This window comes from Monodon monoceros, unplaced genomic scaffold, assembly GCF_005190385.1.
Source record: "Monodon monoceros isolate NGI ecotype Baffin Bay Population unplaced genomic scaffold, NGI_Narwhal_1 Super_Scaffold_16, whole genome shotgun sequence".
Classification (NCBI taxonomy): Eukaryota; Metazoa; Chordata; class Mammalia; order Artiodactyla; family Monodontidae; genus Monodon; species Monodon monoceros.
In genome coordinates, this window is record NW_021703772.1 from 72498356 (window position 1) to 72521973 (window position 23618).

Here is a 23618-nt window from a genome sequence, read left to right on the forward strand (position 1 = left end):
CACTGATGCCTGGACCCCACCTCCTGGGGTTTCCATGGGTCAGGGTGGGACCCTCCTATCTATGAAAGCTGCCCAGGTGGTTCTGATGTGCGGTCAGTGTGCAACCTGGTCTAGCTGACCAACATCGGCTCTGTTCAGCCTTGACTCTCCAGGATTGGGTGGAAGTATGTCGATCCTGGCTGAGTGGAAGCGCAGCCCTCTTCTCGAGAGCTGAATTCTGCATTCTACTGGGTCACATTTCCGGGCAGCAGCAGAAAGTCAACTTTGTTTTAGTAGAGTTTCATGCCTATGCCTTGGAGCGGGAGTGGGCTCAGCTCTTCGATCCATCATGCAGATTTGTGTCTTTCAGGCTCCGTCTGCAGGTTCTTTTCTCTGGTTATAAGGGAGGAGCCTGAGACGGCATCTGATTTTCTGCCCAGTCGTCACCCACAGGCTTCTTTCTGGCCCCAATACAAGGTCTGGCTGGAGGCCCAAGTGAGTTCTTTGCAATCTAAATTTGGGTCAGCTTTTGAAATGCTCTGTCAGATGGGGAACCTGGGTCCGCTAAGTTACCCCAAAGGCTAATGAGGTCCCTAAAAGCAACAGTCACTGTCAATTAGCTCAGGCCGGCTGCAGATTCCCTTGTATTCCTGACTCCCTGGGGGAGGGCCTTTAACCCAGATGCACAAAAATCAATCAGGTTCAGGGAAGTCAGTGATTCAAAACTCAAACGGATACTAGACATCTCCAAAGTCCTGATGCCAGTTCCTTGGGGGAAGTCTGGCAGCCTCTGCTGTCTAAAGAGGGCTGTTTCCAGGGCATGCGAGGCGGAGGCAGCTGGGCAGTCTGTGGGAACTGGCTCAAGTGTCATTTCAGAGAGCCTGCATGTCAGGAAGGCTCCCCATTGGCAGACTTCGGGAATCTTCCTGCTTATACTTGTACTTCCATTTCACTTTGGAGCCTAATCTTGGGTCGCAGTCCACTCAGCAAGGGAAAGCACTTTTCCCTTGGGACTCTTTCTGTGTACTCACAAATATAAGCACACACGTTTTCGTCTAGGGTTTGTGTCACATACGCAGGATATACTGAGCTGAGTCAACACCTCTGGGTTTGATTTGCCATATGGGTTGTTTCCCATGTAAGATGCAGGGTGGAAACCCCAGACTTGGGAAGGCCTCAGACTTTGGGCCTCCCGGGGCTGATGCCCTTGTTGTCTCCAAGGATGGAGAAAAGCTCAGAAGTGATGCAGTTTGGCATTAAGACCCCTGCCGGCCATGCAGGTTGGGGCCTCCCCACCCTGTCTCTGAGCCAGGAATTATTCTGTCTCATGGAATCACTCAGCAAAATAATTCAGAATTTGTTTTGGTCTATTACGTTGGTGCCAACCAATAAATGCCCGACCACTGTTCTTATGTAGTTATGGAGTTCTTAAAATGATGCCCAAAGGAGTCTGTCAATTTAGTTAGGGCCAGGCTGCCAGATGTAATATCTCTTCGTTGAAAAGTGGTGTTAAATATACAGCAGTCTGGAAAAAAAACATGATAAAACGGTAATGGGCATTAGATTCAAAACAGAACCCAAGAAATAAAAACACTAAGATAGGTAAAGAGGAGGAAAGTTCACAGCTTCATTCTTTGGTATAGTCCATCTCACAAAGTGTATTAACTGTACAGAACTAGGAAAAGTCCAAAACAGTTCGATATATTTAAGCTGTTTCCTACATGATGCAATGAGATTCGCATTTATCAATCTGCTTTTCCGTGTCATACACAGAAAAAAAAAAAAAAAAAAAAAAAAAAAAAAGAACAGGGAGCAAATTTCCAAGGATGAAATTTCCACATTTATTTTTCTTTCACGTGCATAGAAAATGGCAGTGAAGTGTCCTATGAAAGAGGCAAGGGAATGGGCATGGCGCTTCTATACCAGACTGGACTTTGTGCTTCAAAGGTACACTATTCATTTTGAAAACAAAGGATGTTGTAGTTTGTTTTTAACTGCTAACAATTCCTTGGGTTTCCCGTTTGTTTTTTAAGCTGTCAGTTTCTTCAAATCTCTTTTCAAATGACACACTGCGTTACAAATGATGGCACTTAACCAATGTGGCATTTCCATATTTACACCAACAAAAGAAATTTACAAGACACAATAGCATACAATCTTGACATTTAGTAATAGCAATAAAACATGAAGGGCATCCATTTTATTATTTTTTTTTCTGTACAAACTATCAGAACATAACTTATTCACATTAAAAAAATCATCTTTAATTTGATTTGACCTACACATCCCCCATCCCATTTCACCCATTTCACAAACCTCTCATCACATCGCCCACACCTTCACCAGACTATAGAATCTACAGGTAATTAGATCTAATGCCTAAGTAGAGCTTAGAAAGTCCTCCCTCCCAAAGGTTGCCTCACTTCCCTGATAATTCCTCAAAAAAGAAAAAAAAAATTCTCTTCACTCATTCCTTCCATGTCACTTTCACATTTCATCAGCAAATCAGCAAGACGGACTTCTCATCTCAATCCAAACAAGGTTAGAAAGAAAGAGTTCCTCTCCCAAGCATTGATGCTACACCCACGAGTCTGGGGACCCTGGGTACTGTTCTGATCTGTAAGAAGGTCGTTTAGTGGAATAAAAGTCTACATAATTTGTGGTCGATTTCAGTCCATACTGTGTTGAATAATCAGTAGAAGCTGGAAAGTGAACTCGGTCATCAAAATAAGGATCTTCATAGCTATGAGGAGACTGCAAATACAATCTGTATGCATCAAAGTTCTTTCTGTTGGAGTCATCTTGACTATAATACAGCTGTTGATGCTGTTGACAAAATGAAAAAGCAAATAAATCAAGGCAATTTTTGGAAGTACATGTTTAGGGAAAATTAACGTGGGCTTCCTGCTTCATATTTTTAAAGCAATTTTCAGTGTTTGTGAATTTATGGTTGAAAGTTGTTTCTGGTGCATACTGTATGTTCACTAGTGGACCGTAGGGATTTTACACTATGTTTACAGGCAGGCCGGCAGTTTGCTCAAGTCCTTTCCTATGGCCTCTAGAAGTCAGCGCCTTGGGAGAACCCAAGATACCTCCCTCCTTACCAGAGGCCGAGTTCCATGCTCTGCTGTGGAGGAGCCTGTGACCTGGGCGTGCCCAATGAAAGGATAGACTTGATTTTTGCTTTGACACAGGGAAACCATTAGCACATTAGTTAAAGGTTGGATTTTTGGGCTTTGGATTGTTGTGTAACTGCACAACCATCTTTTAAAACATTTACCTCAGAGATGAAGATTGAGTCCATCCCTCAGTTTTAAAAGAAACATGTAAAGATGTTTATAAAAAAAAAAAAAAGAAATATGTAGTTTGGTGAACAGTCACACTTTGGAAACCCTGCTGGCTGTGCTTTTAAAGGAAGAAGGCAGTCTCTGGGCAGGAGAGTAGCAAAATTAGAAGAGATACGTGAGCATATACAATTCTAAAGGAAAAGACCTCCCCAAGCTGGGGCTAATAATAACTCCATCTGTAAGGAAGCAAGGTGAGACACAGGTGGGCATCATCTACCCCTGCCCTCATTTTCTTTTGTGTTGTCTTATCTCTGACCTCACATTAATTTCTTCAAATATGTTTGGAGAAAATCTGTAATGGTTCTAATGTCTGTCTGTCCCCCGATCATGCCCAAATCCCCCTCTTAGTAAGATGTAACATATTTATCACATAGGTATCAACACCATGTTCTGGAACTAAACGCATTCTAACATTATAAGGATTTCAGAGCTAAACTTGCTTTTAAATTAGAGTTACGATTCTGAGGCTATTTCTCCTGGCTAAAGAAGATTATGAGTAACTTGAGAGGTTCTTCTTCCATCTACAGAGAAAAGATGATGTGAAGGGAGGTCTAAGAGCATCCTTTTCTGCAGAGCAGGATACAGGCTTGTTTGGGAAACCCCCAGTTGCTCATGTGTTAATGGAAGGTAAGAGGAGAGATCAGATGGCCCAGGTGGACGTGGCATCAGGAAGGACCAAAATGAACTTCAAGGCCCCTCATGAACGCAGGCAGAGATTGAACGTTACAATCACTAGTCCCTATTGTGATGGAGAGTGGAATTCACCCCTGCAGGGCTGGATCCACTCTGACCTCTGAGCCTAACAGAGATCTGGCTGTGGACTCAGGTGTTTTCAAACCACGGAGGCTTGGATGGGAGGGAGCCATGAAGATGGAGAAAGAGGTGTATGTACAAAAAAGAACAATGAGAAGAGAGAATGAAGTGTGCTTACCAACCTTTCCGCACCCACAGGATGGAAGAGATTTTAGAGATTAACAGGAAAAAAAAAAAATAAGAGTGGGGAAAAGAAACTGTTGGGCAAAGAATAGGAGTTAAAGACTTCTCAGCTGGTTGCCATCAGTGGCATGGTGGCACCAGTTCGGATATGCAAGGACGTAAGGCTATTGTGGAAGTGATTTGCTTAAACCACGGATGAGCTTCCGAGGAGCAGAGATTCCCCCGGGAAAGCTCCTCGGCCCCTGCCGGGTGGGCCCAGCTCAGGTAAGTCAACCGGCGCGGACCCCTTACTGTGTTGATCCCTGCTAATCGGCCTTCTGTAAAAATGATATTGCAAATTCACCTGTAGCCGTCTATTTTGTTCTCTTGCTGGTGAGGAATAGGAACTGATGTAAATTGGTGAAGGTTTGCTGGAGCCTGTAAGAAAATATTTTACGAAATTAAAAACTAGTGCTCATTACTCTGTTCCATTAGGTTGTGTGGACTCCCTGCTCTAGGGCTGGTGGCGTCCCCGACAGGCCCTGCCTTCCCCGGTGCCAGCACAGCCCCGGACCAGTCAGCAGCCTGGGTGCCCTGGATCAAGCCTGCTTGCTGCTTACCCAGGGTTCTTAGGGGCTAATGAATACGGCAAAGAGAGGCTGTGTGTTTCACCAAAAAGCAATGCCAATGCATAGCTCATCCAAAAAGGGTTCCTTCTCAACCTCTGGTTGAGCTCTCCTTCTCAACCTCTGGTTGAGCTCTTCCCACCTGTGAAGATTTCCCTGGCTGGCTCTGAAGAGCAGACTTGCTCCCTGCGCCAAGGAACACGGCTTTTCCAGGGCTCTGAGCTAGAGAACTGGGTCAGATGAGGGGGTAGGGAAACACAGTGGAACAAGCTCCATGCCCTCAGAACAGCGTTGATTCAAAATCCCAGGTCCTGGAAGGAGCAGGCACAGGTGTGTTCTAACAGGCCGGCCACCTGGGGGCACATTCTTGTGTCCACCATATTTAAGTATGTTTCAAAACAAAAAGAACCTGGTAATCAGATAGCTGTCTTCACGAGTCCACAGTAGACTCCCAATGATGTCAGTGGTTACCTTTCAAGTACTGTTAAGGCTAGCAAAGATTTTTATTTTTTTTTAATGAGGAAAATGAAACATATTTGAGGCAAATTAGTTTATTGAAGCAAGCAAAGAAGATACAGAAGGGCGTGCATGCTAAAGAGGCGATCTTTAAAATAAAGCAGGCTGCCGCAAACCTGAAGCAACAATGCACTTCAGTTGGTATGTGCATTTCCTCTGCAAAGAGCTTGGTGTTTGAAATGTAGCATCTGCAATTTTCTGAGCTATTAATTGCCATAGTAACAGTAGTTGATTAGTAAACAGTCCTGTGAAATCACAGTCTTAAAGACAACAGCACAACTGAGACTGCTCCCCCAGCAGTTGTTAAATTGCCACCAGTTTTTATTTCTTTCTTTTTAAGAAACAGTTTTTTTTGTTGTTGTTGAGAAAGGAGGGTTCCCCCCCCCCTTTTTTGTTAGCTCACACTGCTTCATTTGAAACCTGTAGAGTACTAATTTGCAACATAGTTGAGAATGGAGACAATAGGAAACCTTGGTAACCCTTCAGGTTGGCCTTCTTTAAGTAAATTATATGCAGGGCTTTCTGAATAGGACATAAAAATATTAATACTGGGCAACATCATTTTTGTTATTCTTAAAAAATAATCACTCTGAGGAGAATCCCGTTATATATTTTGTTATTCATTCAAACTCTTTTCCACAAAAATGTAAATGGAATTAATCTCCATCCGCAGGTTTGAATTTATGAGTCAGTCCAGGAGATGTGGGCCTGCCAAGTGTCACAGAGCTCAGGGTTCTGGAACACACAGGGGAGTGGGGAGGGGGGCAGGACAAAGGGCCTGCGCTGCAGGGGAGTCGGAAATCCTTTCTCGTTTGGATACAGTGCTCATTTTATGTGCGGTCACCAGACCACTACCCTCACTTGTTTTTACTTAAAACAAGTGGAAAAGGCCCTGAAGCAGGAGACGGAGAGACTGGACCATGGTTTGCTGCTGGGGGACCATCTCATTGCAGGCAGAGGTTACCTCCCAGGCCACCGGCCAAGTGCCTGGGGACACGCGGCTTTTCGAGATACTCTATCACACACCCGACTGGCGTCTTACCAGGGTACAGGCCTCTATGTGTGGCATCCCCTTGGCTACTGTAATACTGCATAGGTGGCTGGGTCCTATCGTATTCAGAGCGAGGGTCTCTGATTCCTAACAGTGCTGGTGAGGAAGAGGTACTGCCGACTGAAGGGAGAGGCAAGAGGAGGAGGGAGAGAGAGAGAAGAAAGAGAAATCAGGCTGTCAGTGTCTCTAGAAAGTCCCCTCTGGAAAAACAAAGGTCAGTAATTAGAAGTGCACGTGGCTGGCACTAAAGTCAGCTCTTAGAGGTGCTATGAGTCGTAGGGCAGCCAGCCCTGGGTCTCTGGAAGGTGACCTGCAGGCCGGCCACTGTGAGGATCAGCACTGTCAACCCCCAAGCTTGCTAGAGAGCCACAGCACGTGGTTGCAGGGATCATGCGGCTTCCCCACTGACACGGTGGGTCTCAACCACCTGCTTGGGTCTTTGAAACTGAGTGATGGTAACTTCCCAGTCATGCAAGAGTTACATGTGCTGCTTTATGATCTCAGTTCACTGACTTGTAACACACCCATCTATTATCCGTTATGTATAGCTCTTCAGTAAGTAGATGTTTTACGGCATGTTTTGATTTCTGATGATTTCAGAAATATCTGTATCTCTAAATGTGTCTGAATAAGAGTGCCCAGCCCATAAAATTTATAATGCTTTTTATGGTGATCAGCTGTCAGGGAAATTTATAAACTCCGTAAGCCCTGCTCGTCAAGCTCATGGTGCTGAGAAGCCCAGGCCTCACAAAGGCCCAGCTTTTTTATCCCAGCTGGAGCCAAACATTTCATAATAACATGTCTACCCATGGGTGTCCTGCTGGGACATTTTTGCACAGAAGGAAAACATCTTCTTTTTCTCATTAAAAAAAACCCATCTTGCTTGCACTGAAGTATCTTGTAATTAAGAGTGGTCACTTATTCACTGGATCCACTTCAAAGCGGCAGGCCCCAGGCCCTGCTACCAGTGGTTTTGTGTGCATTGATGCTTTCAGAGGAAGACTGACATCAAAATATTTTCCCTAGAAAGTCACTTCACTGACACACAGTGAGCATGCATGGGCAGTGTCTATGTGCTTCTCATCCTGCCTACTTTCTACAAGGTAGGAGAACAGAGGCCATCGCCACCCGCCTCCCATAATTACATCAGCAAGATATGAGATGTGCCCGTAAGCAGATACCGTGCTAGGGCTGAGGGATGGATGATCAGTCCTCAGAATAAATGGAGAAACAAGTGTGAATCAGATCCTACCTTCAAATGGAAGCCAGAGAGGGACCTAGGAACTTGGACAGGGCCCGTCAGCACTGTCCAGTGTGTATATTTAAGAGGTCCTCAAAACAAGTTCATTGCTTAGTGACTATGTCCTGATTTGTCTGAAATTATTCTTTTGCCTGTACACATGCCTTTCGTTAAACAGCAAACTCTCTTGCTTCTCCGGGCACCCCTCTTCCTGAGTCTCTAAAGAATCCTGAGCATTTTTATAAAGCAAGACAGCCACAGGCTACACCTGGGAACCCAGCAAGATGTGTCAAAAACCAAGCAGAGGTCTCTTTGACGAAAACAACTCATAATTTAAAAACTAAGACATAAGTATACACCATATGCAGTAGGCAGAGATAATTTTTAAAAATTCCTGGTACAAGCGGAGACATCCAATTATGTGACAAGAACCACCAGTCATATATTAGTCTTTTTGCTCACATTTGTCCACATGAGAAATAAGACTGCCAGCAGGAGCACAGCTGAATGCAACAGGTAATATTTATATGTCAGAATGGGAGATTTAAAGCCAAATAAAAAAGGATATTTATTACTTTTCCTGTTTCATTTAGTTAAGAATTAAATTTACAGGACTGAATCGACTTGGTAGTAATATTCTGTTCTTACATGCAAAAAAAACCCCCCCCAAAAAACAACCCCCCCCCCAACAAAACCCAGTCTGAGCCTCAATACATTCTTTCTACCAAATTAAACACCACCAATATGTAGGTAATATGGTTGTCAAGATTCCCAACTTACAAATCAAAGGGAATTCCTGTAAAGCCACCTGCAGGGCCCGTTCCCATTAGCCATGGATGCTGGGGGTCTGGAAGGCAGCCAGGGGATGAAGCTTTAACTGCTGCGGAGTAAGGCACAGGTGGAGATCACGGCTCTCCCAGGCTATGGGTCTAAAGCTCACGTCTAAGGGATTCTTTCTAAGAGTTTTCACCAAGAAAACGAAAAAAATCACTTTGAAGAGATTTCAGATTTATGGCCTGCAGGCAGGCAAGGGCAGCCATTTTCAGGCACAACCTAGTGGTTCTCAGAGTGTGTTCGTCCACTCTCCTGTATCCGCATCACTGGGCCAGCTTATTAAATGCAGGTTCCCAGGCCCCTTCGCAAAGCTAGTGAAGCAGAATCGTAGGGGGAACAGATGTTATTGAGGACCCCGGGATACTTTTATGCGCCATAGTTGGTGTAAACTTACATAAACTTTTAAAGTGGAAGGAGGAGAGTGGGTCTGCTGTATACAATACCATGTAATTCCCAAAGGAGGCTTTCAGCCTGAAGAGCAAACTCTCCTTTCCTCAGTGTTTGGAGGTGACAGGCTTAATCAGTGTACGTTCGATCTCCGGATGGGAAACAATGTTCTGTCACACAAATGCTCTCACCAGGAAGGGGAGTTTACCCACTGACCTGACTGAATGACAGGTGACATCTGTTGGTTGGTGGTAGACAACGAAGGATGTGATTTGAATCGGTCTCGCTCTAATGTTGACACAGGTGTAATAAAATGGTTCTGATTCCACCCATCCTGTGGAGTTAAAAGAGGAAAAGAAACCTCTCAAAGTGGATAATGACATTTCATTACAATAAATGATTACGAGCGTGTGCTCTCATGAATGCTGAATGCTAATTATGCCAGAGCTATTCTTGTAAGTTACCTTTTTATAGATGCTCCGGAGGTCCCGATATTGCCATAATGTATTCAAGACCTGGGCTGCTGCCTTCACCACTTTCAGAGATGATCTAGGGAGAGAGTGGGGATGTTAATGAATGTGGGCGGCTCCACTTGAAGAGACTCTGGCAGCAAAGCAATGGCCAAGAGGCCATCACTCCAAGGACCAGGGGGCAAGGAGGCTGCTGCTAGAAACCACCACCAAGGAATCAGGTGTACCTGGGAGTCAGTCAAGTTCAGGGCCGGCCAGAGGTGGCAAGGACCAAAGAGAGGCTCACAGGCACTTGGCTCTGTGGTCAGAAGCTGTGGTCGGGATGAGCCCACGACTTCTGACCATGATCACACATCTCAAGTGTCTGAGGACCCTCCCAAGTTAACTTAAGTTACCCCCCCACCCCCATTATTAGGCCTTCATATAAAACATGTTCACTGCCTTCTTGTCATTTGTGCCTCTTTGTAAACAGATGTGTCTGTGTGCTCTAGTGTTTGATTTGGAAAATAAGGTCAGTTATTACCTCCCCTCTCCCTGAGGCCTTCCCGACCAGTGTGTCTGAAATTGTGACAACCCCTCCTCACCCTGGCATGCCCTATCACTGTCCCCGATTTTATTATTTGCCCTTCACTCAGCACCATCCACAGGCGCTGCTCATTCCACTGGTACCTTGTCTGTTCCACCCATGGAATGTAAGCTATCTGCGGGCAGATGTGAACTGCTCACTGCTGTAGCAGTGGCAGGTGGGCAAGAGATAGAAGCTTGGTGAGTGAATCAAAAGGAAAATAAGTGTATATTCAGAAGACAGCCTGATTTGATCCAGGTTTTCTGAATCTCTTGTTTTGAAAAAAAAAAAATTAGACTTTTTTTTTTCAATATACAAAGATTTTGGCACTGGTTCAGCATTTCTCCAGCCTGTTCTTATGCCTTTCACGAATAAAGCCTATCTCACAAAATTTTGGGAGCACTAAATGTGATTTCGGTTACTCTTACAGGAGAGGAGAAGGGAGCTGGAGGGGGAGTTAGTGGAACAGGGCCTTAGCTTTATCTGTAATGTTTCGTTTCCTTTGAAATAAAAATGAGTGTGTTTGTACTTATTACTAATGAGATAAAAAACGATACCTAACAGAAAAGGACTGAAAGGAAATATGAATAATGTTGGTAGCTGTGGTTTCTGCGGGGTGAGAATATGATTTGCTACATTATTCTTCAAAAGTATACACAGGGGCTTCCCTGGTGGCGCAGTGGTTGAGAGTCCGCCTGCCGATGCAGGGGACACGGTTTCGTGCCCCGGTCCGGGAAGATCCCACAGGCCGCGGAGCGGCTGGGCCCGTGAGCCGTGGCCGCTGAGCCTGCGCGTCCGGAGCCTGTGCTCCGCAACGGGAGAGTCCACAACAGTGAGAGGCCCGCGTACCGCAAAGAAGAAAAAAAAAAAAAAAAGTATACATAGTGTGAGTCTAGTACTGACGCTCAGCCAATTAATAAATGTTTACTACTATGGGCCAGTCTTTGTTCTAGACACCGAGGATGCAGCAGTGAATGAAAAGACAAGGCACCCGCTCCGGGGGGGCTGTCAGATGCCAGAGGGGGTCGTAAATAACCCCGGGGAAGCCACTGCCGTGTGCAGGAGGAGAGTGGGGAGACGGGTGGGCCATTTTACGACTGATCGGGAGGCTACCGTCCTGTTGTGTCGAGAATGGGACAAGCAGCCCTACACTTCCAGCTTCCTTGAAGGATTCTCTGATCTGATACTAAGGCAAATTCACAGTCACTGCTATAGCTCCGTGACAAGAAACCTTCAATTTTTGCCACCAATCCTCTAATCCCTACTTCTGCTGCTTCATCACTTGGGTGTCACCCACAAGAGAGGTATGATCCAAGCCCAGGGCACATCCTGAGGCCACACAACAGGCTCTGGCTCTGCTGCATGTGGTGATTTTAGGTGAAATATTTTTTAGGTGAAATAATCCCAGAACTGAGGGTTTAAGAAGATATTCTTGCAGAACAGGCCCTGGAGCCTGGAGCAGAGCCAAAGGTCCAAGGGAGATGGGGCCCCAGGTTTTCTTCCTCATGAAATGTCTGATTCTTCCAGGAGTCAAAACGGCCAAATGTGGCTTTAGGGACAGGAATGACGGTAGGGGTGAGGGATGCTCCAAGAAAATAAAGAGCAGAAAAGGGGCCACATGACCACAGATACCTCTCCCAGCAAAAAACAGGTTTTAACTGCTGGAAACCACTTAGCTTATTGGCACGTGAGAAGTGCACAAATAAATCCTTCCCAATAAGCAGCGTATCCTCGACCAAAGCCCTTGTCACAGGAATGAGGGCCAGGCGCTGGCGTCTCCTTGCAGCAGACTTGCCTGTCTCCTCTGCCCTTGGTTATGTTCACCAGCTTTTCTATGCCCCCCGAGTCAGCCAGGGCCTTGGCATTCTCCATGTTCTTGCTGGTGACCTCGTGCAGGGCGCAGCAGATGGCTGCCACGGTCTCATCCGACAGCACGCTGGGGCTGGTGCCACCTGGGAGCCTGTTGACCAGGTCTCGCATGGCGTATTTACCTGCCCGAGGCAAAAGAGAGCTCATTCCACTTTTGGAAGGGACCTGGTTTTTGTTATTGTTGTCATTCAAAGATTGTGACTGTGCAGTCTCTTGAAAACAAAACCTCAAAAGAGACAATAACCGGAAAGAAAAAATCCACGGTAAAGAAGAAATAACAAACATTTTAACTGTACGGGGCAGGTTAACATCTATGGCCATGCCGCTCGAGGAAATGATTGGTTTATAAAACCTTACTGCAAATTGCTGAAAGAAAATGTAAATCAGGGTATAAAACTGGGTATAACAAACAAGTTGCTTTAGTTCCACTATTTTCATTAACAGCAAGAATAAAGGAATTATGATAGTAAATTTTACTCTCCATTCAGTTCCTATGCATCATATAGGAAATACAACTTCCTCTTAAAGCTTTTAAAAACTTTTCTTTGAATAAATTTTAAGCTGGACCAAGTAAGGCTGCCAAACAATTCATTAAATCTTTCTACATCTCAACCTGTGAACTGGGTACATTTACACTTTTTTTTTTTCAAAATGTTTGAATTTTATCTTATTTTTTTATACAGCAGGTTCTTATTAGTAATCTATTTTATACATATTGGTATATATATATATATATATATATATATATATATATGTCAATCCCAATCTCCCAATTCATCCCACATTTTTATCAAGTTGAGGGTTTATATCAGTTGGTCTGACATCAGTAACAACATGCTCGTTTCTTTTAAAGAAGACAGAAGTATAATTCTGGTATGAAGATTAAGGGTATGTTACGTCCCAGAAGTAGTGCAATAATAAAGTTCCCAACAGGACCAGGCTGGGGTGTCCCTTCACTACTGAGGCATTTCCGTACAGATCCTCAATTCCCCTTACTCTTCTCCAAAAAGAGATTATCTCAAGCTTTTTCCATTTCAATTACTGACTGACAAACTGGAATAACTGTACTGCAGACAAAAGAAATTAACTAAAGCTCAAGTAAATATTTTCTTAGCTTTTCTCCCTATGCTAATAACTGAGTGGATGCTAAATGGGGTTTTTATTGAAGACCTATTTACATACAATGGCAAGCAGAAGAAGACTGGGCCTGAGTACACGCCGCATAATTTACAGCACGTCAAAGTGAAGACGCGGGCATAACTCACAGAGAACATTGTTGGGAAGAGTGGAAAAGCAGTGATGACACGGTAAGCCAGAAGATAAATGTGGTTTTTAAGAACAGATGATAAGCTAGCGCTGGTGATTCTGAATACTCACGAATGACCAAAAGGTCCACGACATGTAATTCGTCACTTTGCTACGGCACAATTTTAAACTGCACTCTGGAGGCTTGGGAGAAGGCCAGTCACTCGGTCTGTGAGTGACCCTAGTGGTCCCTTCAGAGCCTGCAGCCCAGACAGCTGGCTTGGTCAGACTCAGTTGAGTATGCAGCAACTTTTGTGAACTGACAAAACTTTGTTTCCTCGTAAGAAACGGCTCCGGAGAGAAAGTCCATGGCTAGCGCTGGTGACGGATGTGAGGAGAGAGTGAAGAGGTCAGAGAAGGGCATGCTTCTTAGGAACAGAAGTGCTGGGTAAATCAGAGTCAAATACTGATTATGGGAGGGGATCAGACCACACAGGAAGGAAGGGATCTTCATGGGGAAACAAGAAAAAGTGACTCCTGAAACAGCTCAAGAGTACTCCAGCTGGGTAAAATAGCGCTCAGCAGCGGAGACAGAAAACACGCGTGAAAGTTTAAAAGGGGGTGAGGACATTCACAGAAAACACAGGGATGCACCGAGAGAAGGTGATGCCCCTGAATATACATTCTTCCCCAAGGTCTTAGCACTCATGGAGCTGGCTGTGCACCCTCTGCTCTCCCATCTCTCTCCTCCCATTTGTGGAATGACAGGACACAAGGTGTGTGTGGCCAACACTGTTTTTTAGCATTAAGAACTCCCAAACTATACGGGCTTCTTATAAGAAATTCAAATAATATAGATGTAACAATTAACTTAAAAAATATCTTTTTAGGGACCTAAAGGATTTCTCTCAAGGAAATGTGGGATCTTGGAGCTATAACACATCTATTGGAATCAGGCATGAGCTGGCTATGAACAGGGCATGGAAGAGCCTCCTTTCCTCTCCGAGGGGTACAATTTGGCCCAAAGAGACAGTGTTTTAAGAGCAGGTTAATCCAGGCAATAATTTAAAATAGCACGTCTACCAGGCACTGTGTGAGGGGCCGTGGTGACTCCTCGCAGACACTCTCTGAGGTAAACATTGTTGTCCTTGTTCCTTTTCTCTCTCCACCTTTGTCTTGCTCTATCATGGCAGGTGTATTTTAATATGAGTTCAATATATATTCACTAATCCACATAAGATCTTGTTAAATTTTCCCTCCTTCTCCCCGACCTGTCATCGGCTGTAGGACTGGCGTGGAGCTGGGGGGTTTACAAGGGGCATTTTCACAGCAAGCCCACGGTGACGAGTGCAGGCATGGGCAGCTCCCTTTCAGAGATGGGAACCAAGGGAGAGTTTTCAATTCAGATGAAGGAATGAAGCCCACATGGGCTCCATACAGGACACTCCAGGTTATACAGCCAGTGAGCAGCACATCCAGGGTTTAACCTGAGGTCCACTGGAGGGTCTCTGATCTTTTCTTTTCCCCACACTCTGCTTGGGATGTGGCCATGCTCCGGAGGCAAGCAAGCTAAGCTGCCTTGGGTGCACAACTTTGAAGAGGCACTCATTCTCAAGTTCACGCAAGCGCCGACCCGACGTCTGGATGGACCGACCCAAGGGTGAATGCCTCCTAAAATTTTGCACCCTGTGTGCCTCACTTGCCTTATCCTCATCCTGACCCTGCCCTGGGGTCAGGCCTTGGAACGGTGCCTCTGTTTTAAGGCGAGCACTTACACAGATGTGAGAGGGAAAAGCTATAAAACATTCACGTGATTTCTTTTTTTTAATTTAGAACACGGTAGTGTTGGAGAATTAGCAGATACGTCTCAAAAATCAGAAAAGGGAGAATTAAACCTTTTTGGTTGTTCAAGAAATGACTCTCTGGGGAAACAGATACACCAAATCTACCAAGCAGTTTTATAATGTATGACTGAAATTGCTAGCTCTTCTGAAAATTTACCTTCCTGATCCAGTGTTTAATGAATGAGCCTGCCTCTTGCTGAAAAGGAATGGTCAGAAAGGACAGACACACGGGCATCAAACATGCCAAGACACCGGGGACTAGGACTGAGTTGCTAATCATTTTAAATGTCATATTTTTATAAATCAAAAGAAGAGTTTTATAAACGCTGTTGTTTCTCTCTTTATAGCTCACCTGGTCACCAGAACATACCTATGAGCTCCTTGTTGCGGACATCTAGGGCCATATTCCTCAAGGCAGTCGCCACAGAAGAAACAACTCTATCATTATCCATTCTCAGAAGTTCTACAAGGATGGGGAGCCCTTTTTCTTTGCGGACAGCTGCTCGGATGTACGCTGCAAACTAGGAAATAAAACAAGGTAATAAGTAATATAAAACAGAGTTCAACTCTCAGATGTTACTGTTGCCTAAAAAAAGATGTTTCCAAAAGATAAACTAATAGATTAAATGTTTTCTTTCCAACGGGAGATTAAATTTGTGATGCCAGTCAGGAGAAAACCAGTTTGGGAGAAAGATAAGCTAGGATGACTGATTTAAAAAGAAATCCCAAAGCCTGAAAAGCTCAAGCCACCATCTGGCAGATATTTTTGGGTAGAAAAGAGAAGGCAGTGATTATTTTCTACTTCAGCTACATAAACATGATTAAGGACGGATGGCGTGTCTTCTCTGCAGTTGGCCCCAGGCCAGGTCCAGAGGCTATAAATAGGATGGCAGAGAGGGTAACTGGTCAGTGCACATTAAAGAAGAACCTGTTTCCATCAAGTCATTTCTTCCCCCGTATTCTCTGCAACAATATTTACAGTTTAGGAACCTTTCAAGGAAATTGCTTGGAAAAAAAATCCCTTGCCTCAGAAGAAGAGGGATTCTGCAGGAACACTGAGCATTGTAATTCATACACACTGGTGAAAAAGTAAGTATATTTGTGTGCAAAATGCTTTACCATTCAAGATTAGTTAGCTGCTGCTGCTATTTTTTTTTTTTTTTTTTTTTTTTTGCTGTACGCGGGCCTCTCACTATTGTGGCCTCTCCCGTTGTGGAGCACAGGCTCCGGACGCGCAGGCTCAGCGGCCATGGCTCACGGGCCCAGCCGCTCCGCGGCATGTGGGATCTTCCCGGACCGGGGCATGAACCCGTGTCCCCTGCGTCGGCAGGCGGACTCTCAACCACTGCGCCACCAGGGGAGCCCTGCTATTTTTTTTTAATCCACAGTCAAGAACTTCTTTTGTGATTAAGAGGCAAGTCTGTAAGGTGAGTCAGTTTGGGCACCGTATGAATTGGGAACAAACACTAAGTCATCGAGGAAACAAATAAACAAAAAAAGTAACATTTGAAAATGGGTCTTTAATCTTGTTTTGAGTTTTCACTGACACTGTCTTTCAAAATTTAGGATAATTGAAAAACGTTGCTCATAAAACATCTAATACTTTCCTGCTGTGGTCAAGACAGGAGGACACAGATCTGCCAGCCCTTTGTATTATTTTGAACATGAAAATATGTGACTGACTACTCAGTTTCCTTAATACCAACAGAACAGATTATTCTAATAACACAAATAAAAGGAAAAGATGCATTTCAAAGATCCTATTAGCTTTCTTCGGATGAAGTCAATACTCCTCTATTTTCCAAATCAAGTGATCTCTGCAAGAGAAATAGAATACATGACTTGCTATCAGGTAAAGGACTTGGGCAGCTTTGGCGACTTCTCTCTCTGAAACCTGCAAGGACAGAACCAACACCTATCTCGCTTGGAGACCAACTGGCTCAGCCCAGCCCTGGGCGCCTCCCTTCCAGAGCACTACAGCCATCACCACTCCCAGATAGCTTCTGACTTATCACATCTGTGGCCATGTTTATCTTGCTTTCTTAATGAGGGCCAATATTTTGATTTACTATTTTAGACACTTTTGAAATCACTTCCATATAATGTTTATATTTTAAACGACCTTGCCATTTAACGTTTATTCACTAAAGATCCCAGAAAATAAAATTCTACAGCTCAAATCGTATCTATTTTAATTATTGTCTTTTTTCTTATTATCATCAAATGAGTCTCAGGTCATAAGAAGCTGGAGGTGAACACTGAGTCACCAACATAAATATTTTTGATACTTATGTGCTAGGCCCTCTCCTGGGTCCTCCACATTTATCTCATTTAATCCTTAAAACCGCCAAATGAGGTAGGTATTATTTCCATTTTACAGATGATGAAACTGAGGACAGAGAGATCTAAGGCCCCCAGCTAGTAAGGGGGGTGGGGGAGGATTCAAGGCCAAGGGGTCTGGCTCCAGAGCCAGCACTTAGATGCTAAGCTATTAGCACTTTTAATTTTTTTTTTTTTTATTGCGGTACGCGGGCCTCTCACTGTTGCGGCCTCTCCCGTTGCGGAGCACAGGCTCCGGACGCGCAGGCTCAGCAGTCATGGCTCACGGGCCCAGCCGCTCTATGGCATGTGGGATCTTCCTTGACCGGGGCACGAACCCATGACCCCTACATCGGCAGGTGAACTCTCAACCACTGTGCCACCAGGGAAGCCCAGCACTTTTAATTTTTTAAAAATTTATTTATTTATTCACTTATAGTTCACTTATATTCACCTATAGTTGATTTCCAGTGCTGTGCCAATCTCTGCTGTACAGCAAAGTGACTCAGTCACACACATATCAAGAACAATAACAAAATAGCCACAGTGGCTTAGCGCTAGGCTGTAATTATCTGTATATATTCATTAGAGCATCTGGCCGCATGAAACAAACCTTACCTAGGCCTAGCAATGCTTTTCACTCTCACGGAAAAAACGATGGCCAATTTTCATTTGGGGAGGGGGTGATGGAGGAAGCAGTCAAAAACAAGCATTATCGTAATTCTACTAGAATATACTTGTTAGGAAATTTCTAGAGGTTGAAATGTTTCAAACAAGGATTGTCTGGGAAGTTGTTAGATGACATTTAAAAAGTTTTGAGAACTTGATAGTGGTAACAGTAGAAATCACCTTCAGTTTTCCTAAAGAAGTCACACACGTATTAGTGGAGGTGGAAACTTTGCCACGTGTATGTTCCATGAGTGTCTGAGACAGGAATGGCGGCCCAGCCTCAGCTCTAATTCAGGCCCTCGGCATCTCTCACCAGACTCCCCTACAGAATCCCAGCCTCAACCTTCCTCTACTTCAAATTCGCCTTCTGCGCTGCTGTAGACGGGATCCAACAGTGTCCACATCAGCCTGTGTCGTTGGTCTGCTTAAACCCTTTCAGCGGCCCCTCTGGTCCAAAGGTTGGGTCCCAGCTCCTGAAGTTGGCCGTCAGGCCTGGTCACGAGGCCCAGCTCCACGGGGGCACTCCTCGTCCCACCCTCCACGTCCCGGCAACCGGCTTGTAGCCTCCACCCACGGCATCCTCACTGTGACGACTTTCCCCTGTTGTCCCTTTATCTGGTTGGTTCCCTGTACACCCCGACCTCGACTCTGCTGGCTTAATTCTACTCATTCTTAAAGGTTCCATTTGGGCAGCACCACCCTTCCAGGAACCCTTCCCTATGTTCTGGCTCCCCTCTTTCCTTGCCTCTCCCTCACCTGCCAGGCTGGGTTAGATGTCCTCTTCCAAGACCCCGCCGCACACATATCCCATGGGGTCTACACTGTACTGGCTCCATCTGTCTGTTTTTCTCGCCAGCCTTCAGCTTCTCATGGGGAAGGGCTACGTCATATTCATCCTTGGATCCCCAGAGCCGACTGCTGTCTCCCTGCTTTTCTCCTCCCCCGCTTTACCAAACTCTAAACAACTGTGTCCCTTTCCATGATCATTGCTGATCTGACTGCAAGAAGTGTGCACAAGTAGAAGGCATCCTACCTTCCAGTTTCCGGCAGAGAGGTTCTGGAGAGATCCAGCAGAGCCTTCCAAGGTGGCTGGGTTGGAACTTTCTGCTAGAAGATTCAGATATGGTTTTACCACTGACGGATGCCACAGCATCTCAACCCCTTTGGGGGACTTCGACAGTCCTGGGATAGGACCAACTCCATCCCACTGAAAGACAAAGAGCACGCATTAGTGGAAGCAAATATGTGAACACAGTATCCAACACCTGAAAACGTTCCTTTCTGCTAGACTCAGCTAGAGCTAAGCAGAAAAACTGCATCATGAGAAAAAAATTTTTTCTTGCCAAATATGTGATTTCTCACTCCCAGAGGAAACGAAACTTTAGAGTTTCATGTCAAGTAAAATGCTAACTTGATCCTCTTGTGGTGTTCTCTTTTTCTTCTTCTTCTTCTTCCCCCAGCAGCTTGGCTCCAAGTCTTTGCTGGGAGACTCTTTTCCGAGTAGGTCATCCAATTCGTTCAGCCCCAGCGGCCGGGCCTGGGGCACCTCCAGCTCCAGCCGATATGACAGGTTCCTCAGTGTGCACACGCAGTTCTCCACGGTCTGAAACCCAACACAGTGTAGGATTAAAACCACCGTGGCACATTAGTGCAAAGTGCTTCTGTACTGAGCACCAGTGATAGTAAAGAAATGTAGAACGTGAAAGAACTGCTTTTCCCTTTATGGGAACTGCAACAGTCTAAGGTCAGAACCGTGATTCCAGACTGTTGACGGGACACCCAATGACAGAGTGCAGAGCCATCCGCAGTGCAGCTGACGATCTGACTGCCTGCTGAGGGAACTGTGCAAGGCTCTGGAGAAGAAAATGCCCAGGGTTGTGCTTCAGGGCTGCCGCAGTGGCAGAGATGCGCCCAAGTTACCAGAGTCCCCCCCTTCTCACCACTGGGAATCCTCATCGTGACAGCGGGTGCGACCAGCCTCCACCCCGGACACAGCCCCTCCCCGCAAGTGCCATCTTTGTCGTCTCCTTCCATTTCCCCCTCCCCCCTCCCTCTGTGGAAAGTTCCACGATCTGATCTCTTTCTCTGCTGACGTTTTGCCTTCTGTACATGGTCTTTTGTTCCTCAAAGTCTGTATCACGCCTCTAATTGGGAGGCCAACTCACTTCAACCAAGTGTGTCTAGAACCAAGTTCAGTTTTGCCTAGCGAGCTCCCCTTCTAACTTGCTTATTCCTCTCAATTTCATCTGCAGATCTTTTGGTTCAGCTGGAGCTCAAATAAAAACTTGGCTGTCACTTTGAATTTCTCCTCTAGCTCCCCCGCAATCCTACCACTCAGTCTTCTTTTTCCTCTTAGACCCCTGTTTACGACCCCAGGCCTGTTTGTGGCCCCTCTTCGTCCAGCCCATCCTGAACAACAAGCGCCCTGCCTGCCTTGGGACTCCTGACACTTTTAGTCCCTCCTTCCTGTTTCTCCCCACCTTCCCTGGCCCCTGATGCTGGGGCAGACCCTGGATGGCATCACAGCTGAAAAATGATGAGCAGAATTCCTTGTGAGAGGGCCGGGATGGAGGAAATAGGAGGGGAGGATAAGAGGGACATGCTGGTAACAGACGGAGTGGGTGAAAGACTGCAACCGCATGTAGAAAGGGGCATCCAGAGTTGGCACCGAGGCAAGAAGGGAAGAGAGGTTGGGGAGATTCCAGTACCTGGACCAGGAACTTTTATTCAGTAGATACCTAGATCCAGATGGATTTGACTGTAGCAACAGGGGATACGGAACTGGAGGAAAGAGCAGTGGGGCCATCACCTTGACGATGAGCCCAGGAGAAACCACAGAGAAGGTCTGGACCCTGGTCGATCCTTCGCCACATGGAGTCACTCAGTTTTCATGGTTCTAAGGCTATTTTCTTAAGTTCTCATGTCCCTGTTAACTTGTAATTTTTAGAGACAGTCTCCCTTTATTTATTTATTTACTTTGAGACAGTCTCCCTTTAATCTGGAGCGTAGCCTAACAAGGAGCAGATGGTCAAGAATTCCAGAAAGAGTCAATGGCACGTGGACAGCGGCGGTCGGCAGCTGCTGTCCTCTGCCACTGCGGCGTTCACTGACCTTGCTGTCGTAGTCAGATGTGTTCACACACGTATGGATCACGTACAGCAGAGAGTCCACCAGCCCCTCACAGGATCGCATCTGCCTTCGCGCTTCCTCCCCCGCGGAGCTGAGATTCCTAAACAGGCAGAGGCACGGGGGAGCTCGTTAGCCGTGGAGCCTTACCTTAATGATCTGAGAACGGGTGACACAGCAGCAAGTAGATCTGGTCTGAAGAGGCATTTGGAGGCTGCATTTTAATCTCGAGGGAGCTCACAGTAATAGCCAGCCCCCCATTAGCCACACAAACAGAAGGGAGCAGTGGCACTTGAACTTTGTATCTCTCTTGTGACGGGCCACCTTCTAACCTCCTAAAATAATTATTTTGGGGCTCATCTTCAGTTTCCTCATACGTAAGGGGGAATAATAGTAACTACCTCGTAAGGTTGCTGTAAGGAAGAGATGAGCTGCTACATAGGAAGCAATTAGGAAGTGCCCACCATGTAAAAGGATGTTTGCTAGCCATGCACGGTTGCTGTTTTCAGACATCCTTTACCTCCCTTGTTAGGTCATAAGGTCTTTGCAGTCCCGGCACCTATTAAAATGTTTTGCATGTAGTAGGTGGTCATAAATGCTTCTTGAATGAACAGAGGAAACATATTTCTTGTATAAACATTTCAAGTTAAATAGGAACACTTGCTCATGCCACAATTTTTCTCATCTTTTTAATTATTAAAAAACCTGAAAATTGTTTTAGGTCTCATCCATATGGAAATTTGTGCTATCAATTCAACTTCGTGAATTGATACCAAATTATAAGGCTCTATTTTCTGTGCCATTAACAAGGGTTCTAGGCTAACTCTGAGATTTTGTAAAACTTAGACTAGGTAAGGGGGATCGGGAATGACTTTTCTTTTCGCCTTTGTTTTTCTGAGGCCAGAGATACTATCACACATGATCCCTCTACTGTTCTTTTTGTTTGTTTGTTACTAAAAAATATTTAATAGCCAAAGTAACAAAGGCACTGATTCATCATATGAAGGTGTCAACGAAGTAGAAGAGATGTTAGACTTGAACAATCAGTTTGAAGTACAAAGTCTGAATCAGCTGAATATCAACCATGGGAATAAACAAAATAATAAGCTGCATATCTGTCCCATACAAAGAGAAAACACTTATTATCTTCAATTCCATATTAAATATTATCAAACCTATATCAATACTGACTGGCTACTAGAACATAAAAGAATCTTCAATCAATATTACACAAAATATATTCCCTAACTAAAATTAAATAAAATTAGAAATCACATAAATTCATCTGCCCCACTTATTTGAGATATTAGAATACATACTTTTCTTTAATTCATGATTCTATTAGCTATATATTGCTGTATAACAAATTACCCCAATATTTAACAGCTCAAAAAATAAATACTTGTTGTATTATGGTTTCTCTGGGTCCAGCATTCAGGTGCTTCTTAGCTAGGTGCCTCTGGGTTGGAGTCTCCCATAAGGCTACAATCAAGCTATTATCTGAGGTTATAGTTATCTGAAGGCTCAACTTAGGAAGGATCTACTTCCAAGTTCACACAAGTGGTCATTCCCAGTCCTCAGGGAATCCACTTTCAAGTCCATTCACGTGACTATGGCAATCCGCAGCTTCTCACTGTTTGCCAGACGTCAGTTACTGCCATGGGGGTTTCTACCTGGGGAAGCTCACACCATGGCAGCTAGCTTTCGCTCAGAATGAGGCAACAAGAGAAAGAGTGAGCAACACATAGGCCAGTCTCTTTGTAACATAATCTCAGAAGTGGCATCTAGAACTTCAGAACTACTATTTATTTGAAGGATTTCACTCAACGAAAGGGGAATACACATGGGCATAACACTAGCAGGCAAGAGTTTTTGTGTCCATCTTAGAGGCTTCCTGCTACAATGGTTTAAGAGAAAATAAAAGTAGAAAATACAAATTATTTATGACTGAATGACAACAGAGCGTTCCATAGCTGAAGTCCCTCTACTGTTCTTATCCAGGGTTACCTCTCAGTAGCTCTCAACAGGTGACCTCTTCTGTTCCTCTAACAGGGATCCGGTACCCCTCTGCTTTTCCTCTCATCTTGCTGTCTTCCCTTCTCAGCCTCTTCTGCCTGTGGGTCCCCTCTGGAGTGCCCAGGGCTACTTTGGTCGCTTCCTATCTTTATCTTGGTGCTCTCCTGGGTGGCCTCCTTCTGCTCCTTGGATTTAAAACAACCTATAGACCCATGACTCCCCAGTTTTTATCTTTAGCCCAACCCCTCTCTAGAACTCCAGACTCATTTATCCAGACATTACATTTATCCACATGGATAGCTAATCAGACATCTCAAAGTGGACCAGACAAAACCCTCAGCTGCTCGTCTCTCCACCCTTCCTCCACCCCTCTGCTCGACCTCATCAACAGCACTTCCGTGCTCCCAGCTGATCTAGCCAGAGATCTAGGCGCTGTCCTTACTTCCTCCCTTTTCCTCGCCACTCATATTCAGTCCATGAGCAAACCTTGTCAGCCTCTCCCTCCACAACGTACTCCGCTCTGCCGACCTCTCTCTGGTGCCTGGCCTTTGTCACCCTCATCTGCCTTCCTGCCCCCACTGTCGCCCCCATCACAGCCAG

The 23618-nt window shown here is 45.2% G+C and overlaps 1 protein-coding gene across 17 annotated transcripts in view; it reads right to left on the reverse strand.

The window, feature by feature from the left end:
- Positions 1 to 1796: 1796 nt before the first annotated feature.
- The window catches only part of PKP4 (plakophilin 4), a 252499-nt gene continuing 230677 nt past the window's right edge, over positions 1797 to 23618 (reverse strand). For 8 of the 17 annotated variants that reach the window (XM_029224883.1, XM_029224885.1, XM_029224884.1 and 5 more), the window contains 10 exons: positions 20988 to 21105; positions 19288 to 19479; positions 18910 to 19083; positions 15259 to 15409; positions 11726 to 11921; positions 9360 to 9444; positions 9112 to 9229; positions 6426 to 6554; positions 4606 to 4679; positions 1800 to 2805 (listed from right to left, as the gene is read on the reverse strand). In XM_029224883.1, the coding sequence (XP_029080716.1) occupies positions 2557 to 2805; positions 4606 to 4679; positions 6426 to 6554; positions 9112 to 9229; positions 9360 to 9444; positions 11726 to 11921; positions 15259 to 15409; positions 18910 to 19083; positions 19288 to 19479; positions 20988 to 21105 (1486 nt within the window). In that variant the 3' untranslated portion in view covers positions 1800 to 2556. Of the gene's footprint in view, positions 2806 to 4605; positions 4680 to 6425; positions 6555 to 9111; positions 9230 to 9359; positions 9445 to 11725; positions 11922 to 15258; positions 15410 to 18909; positions 19084 to 19287; positions 19480 to 20987; positions 21106 to 23618 lie in introns of all 17 variants that reach the window. The other 9 variants (XM_029224893.1, XM_029224887.1, XM_029224894.1 and 6 more) reach the window with 4 other exon arrangements.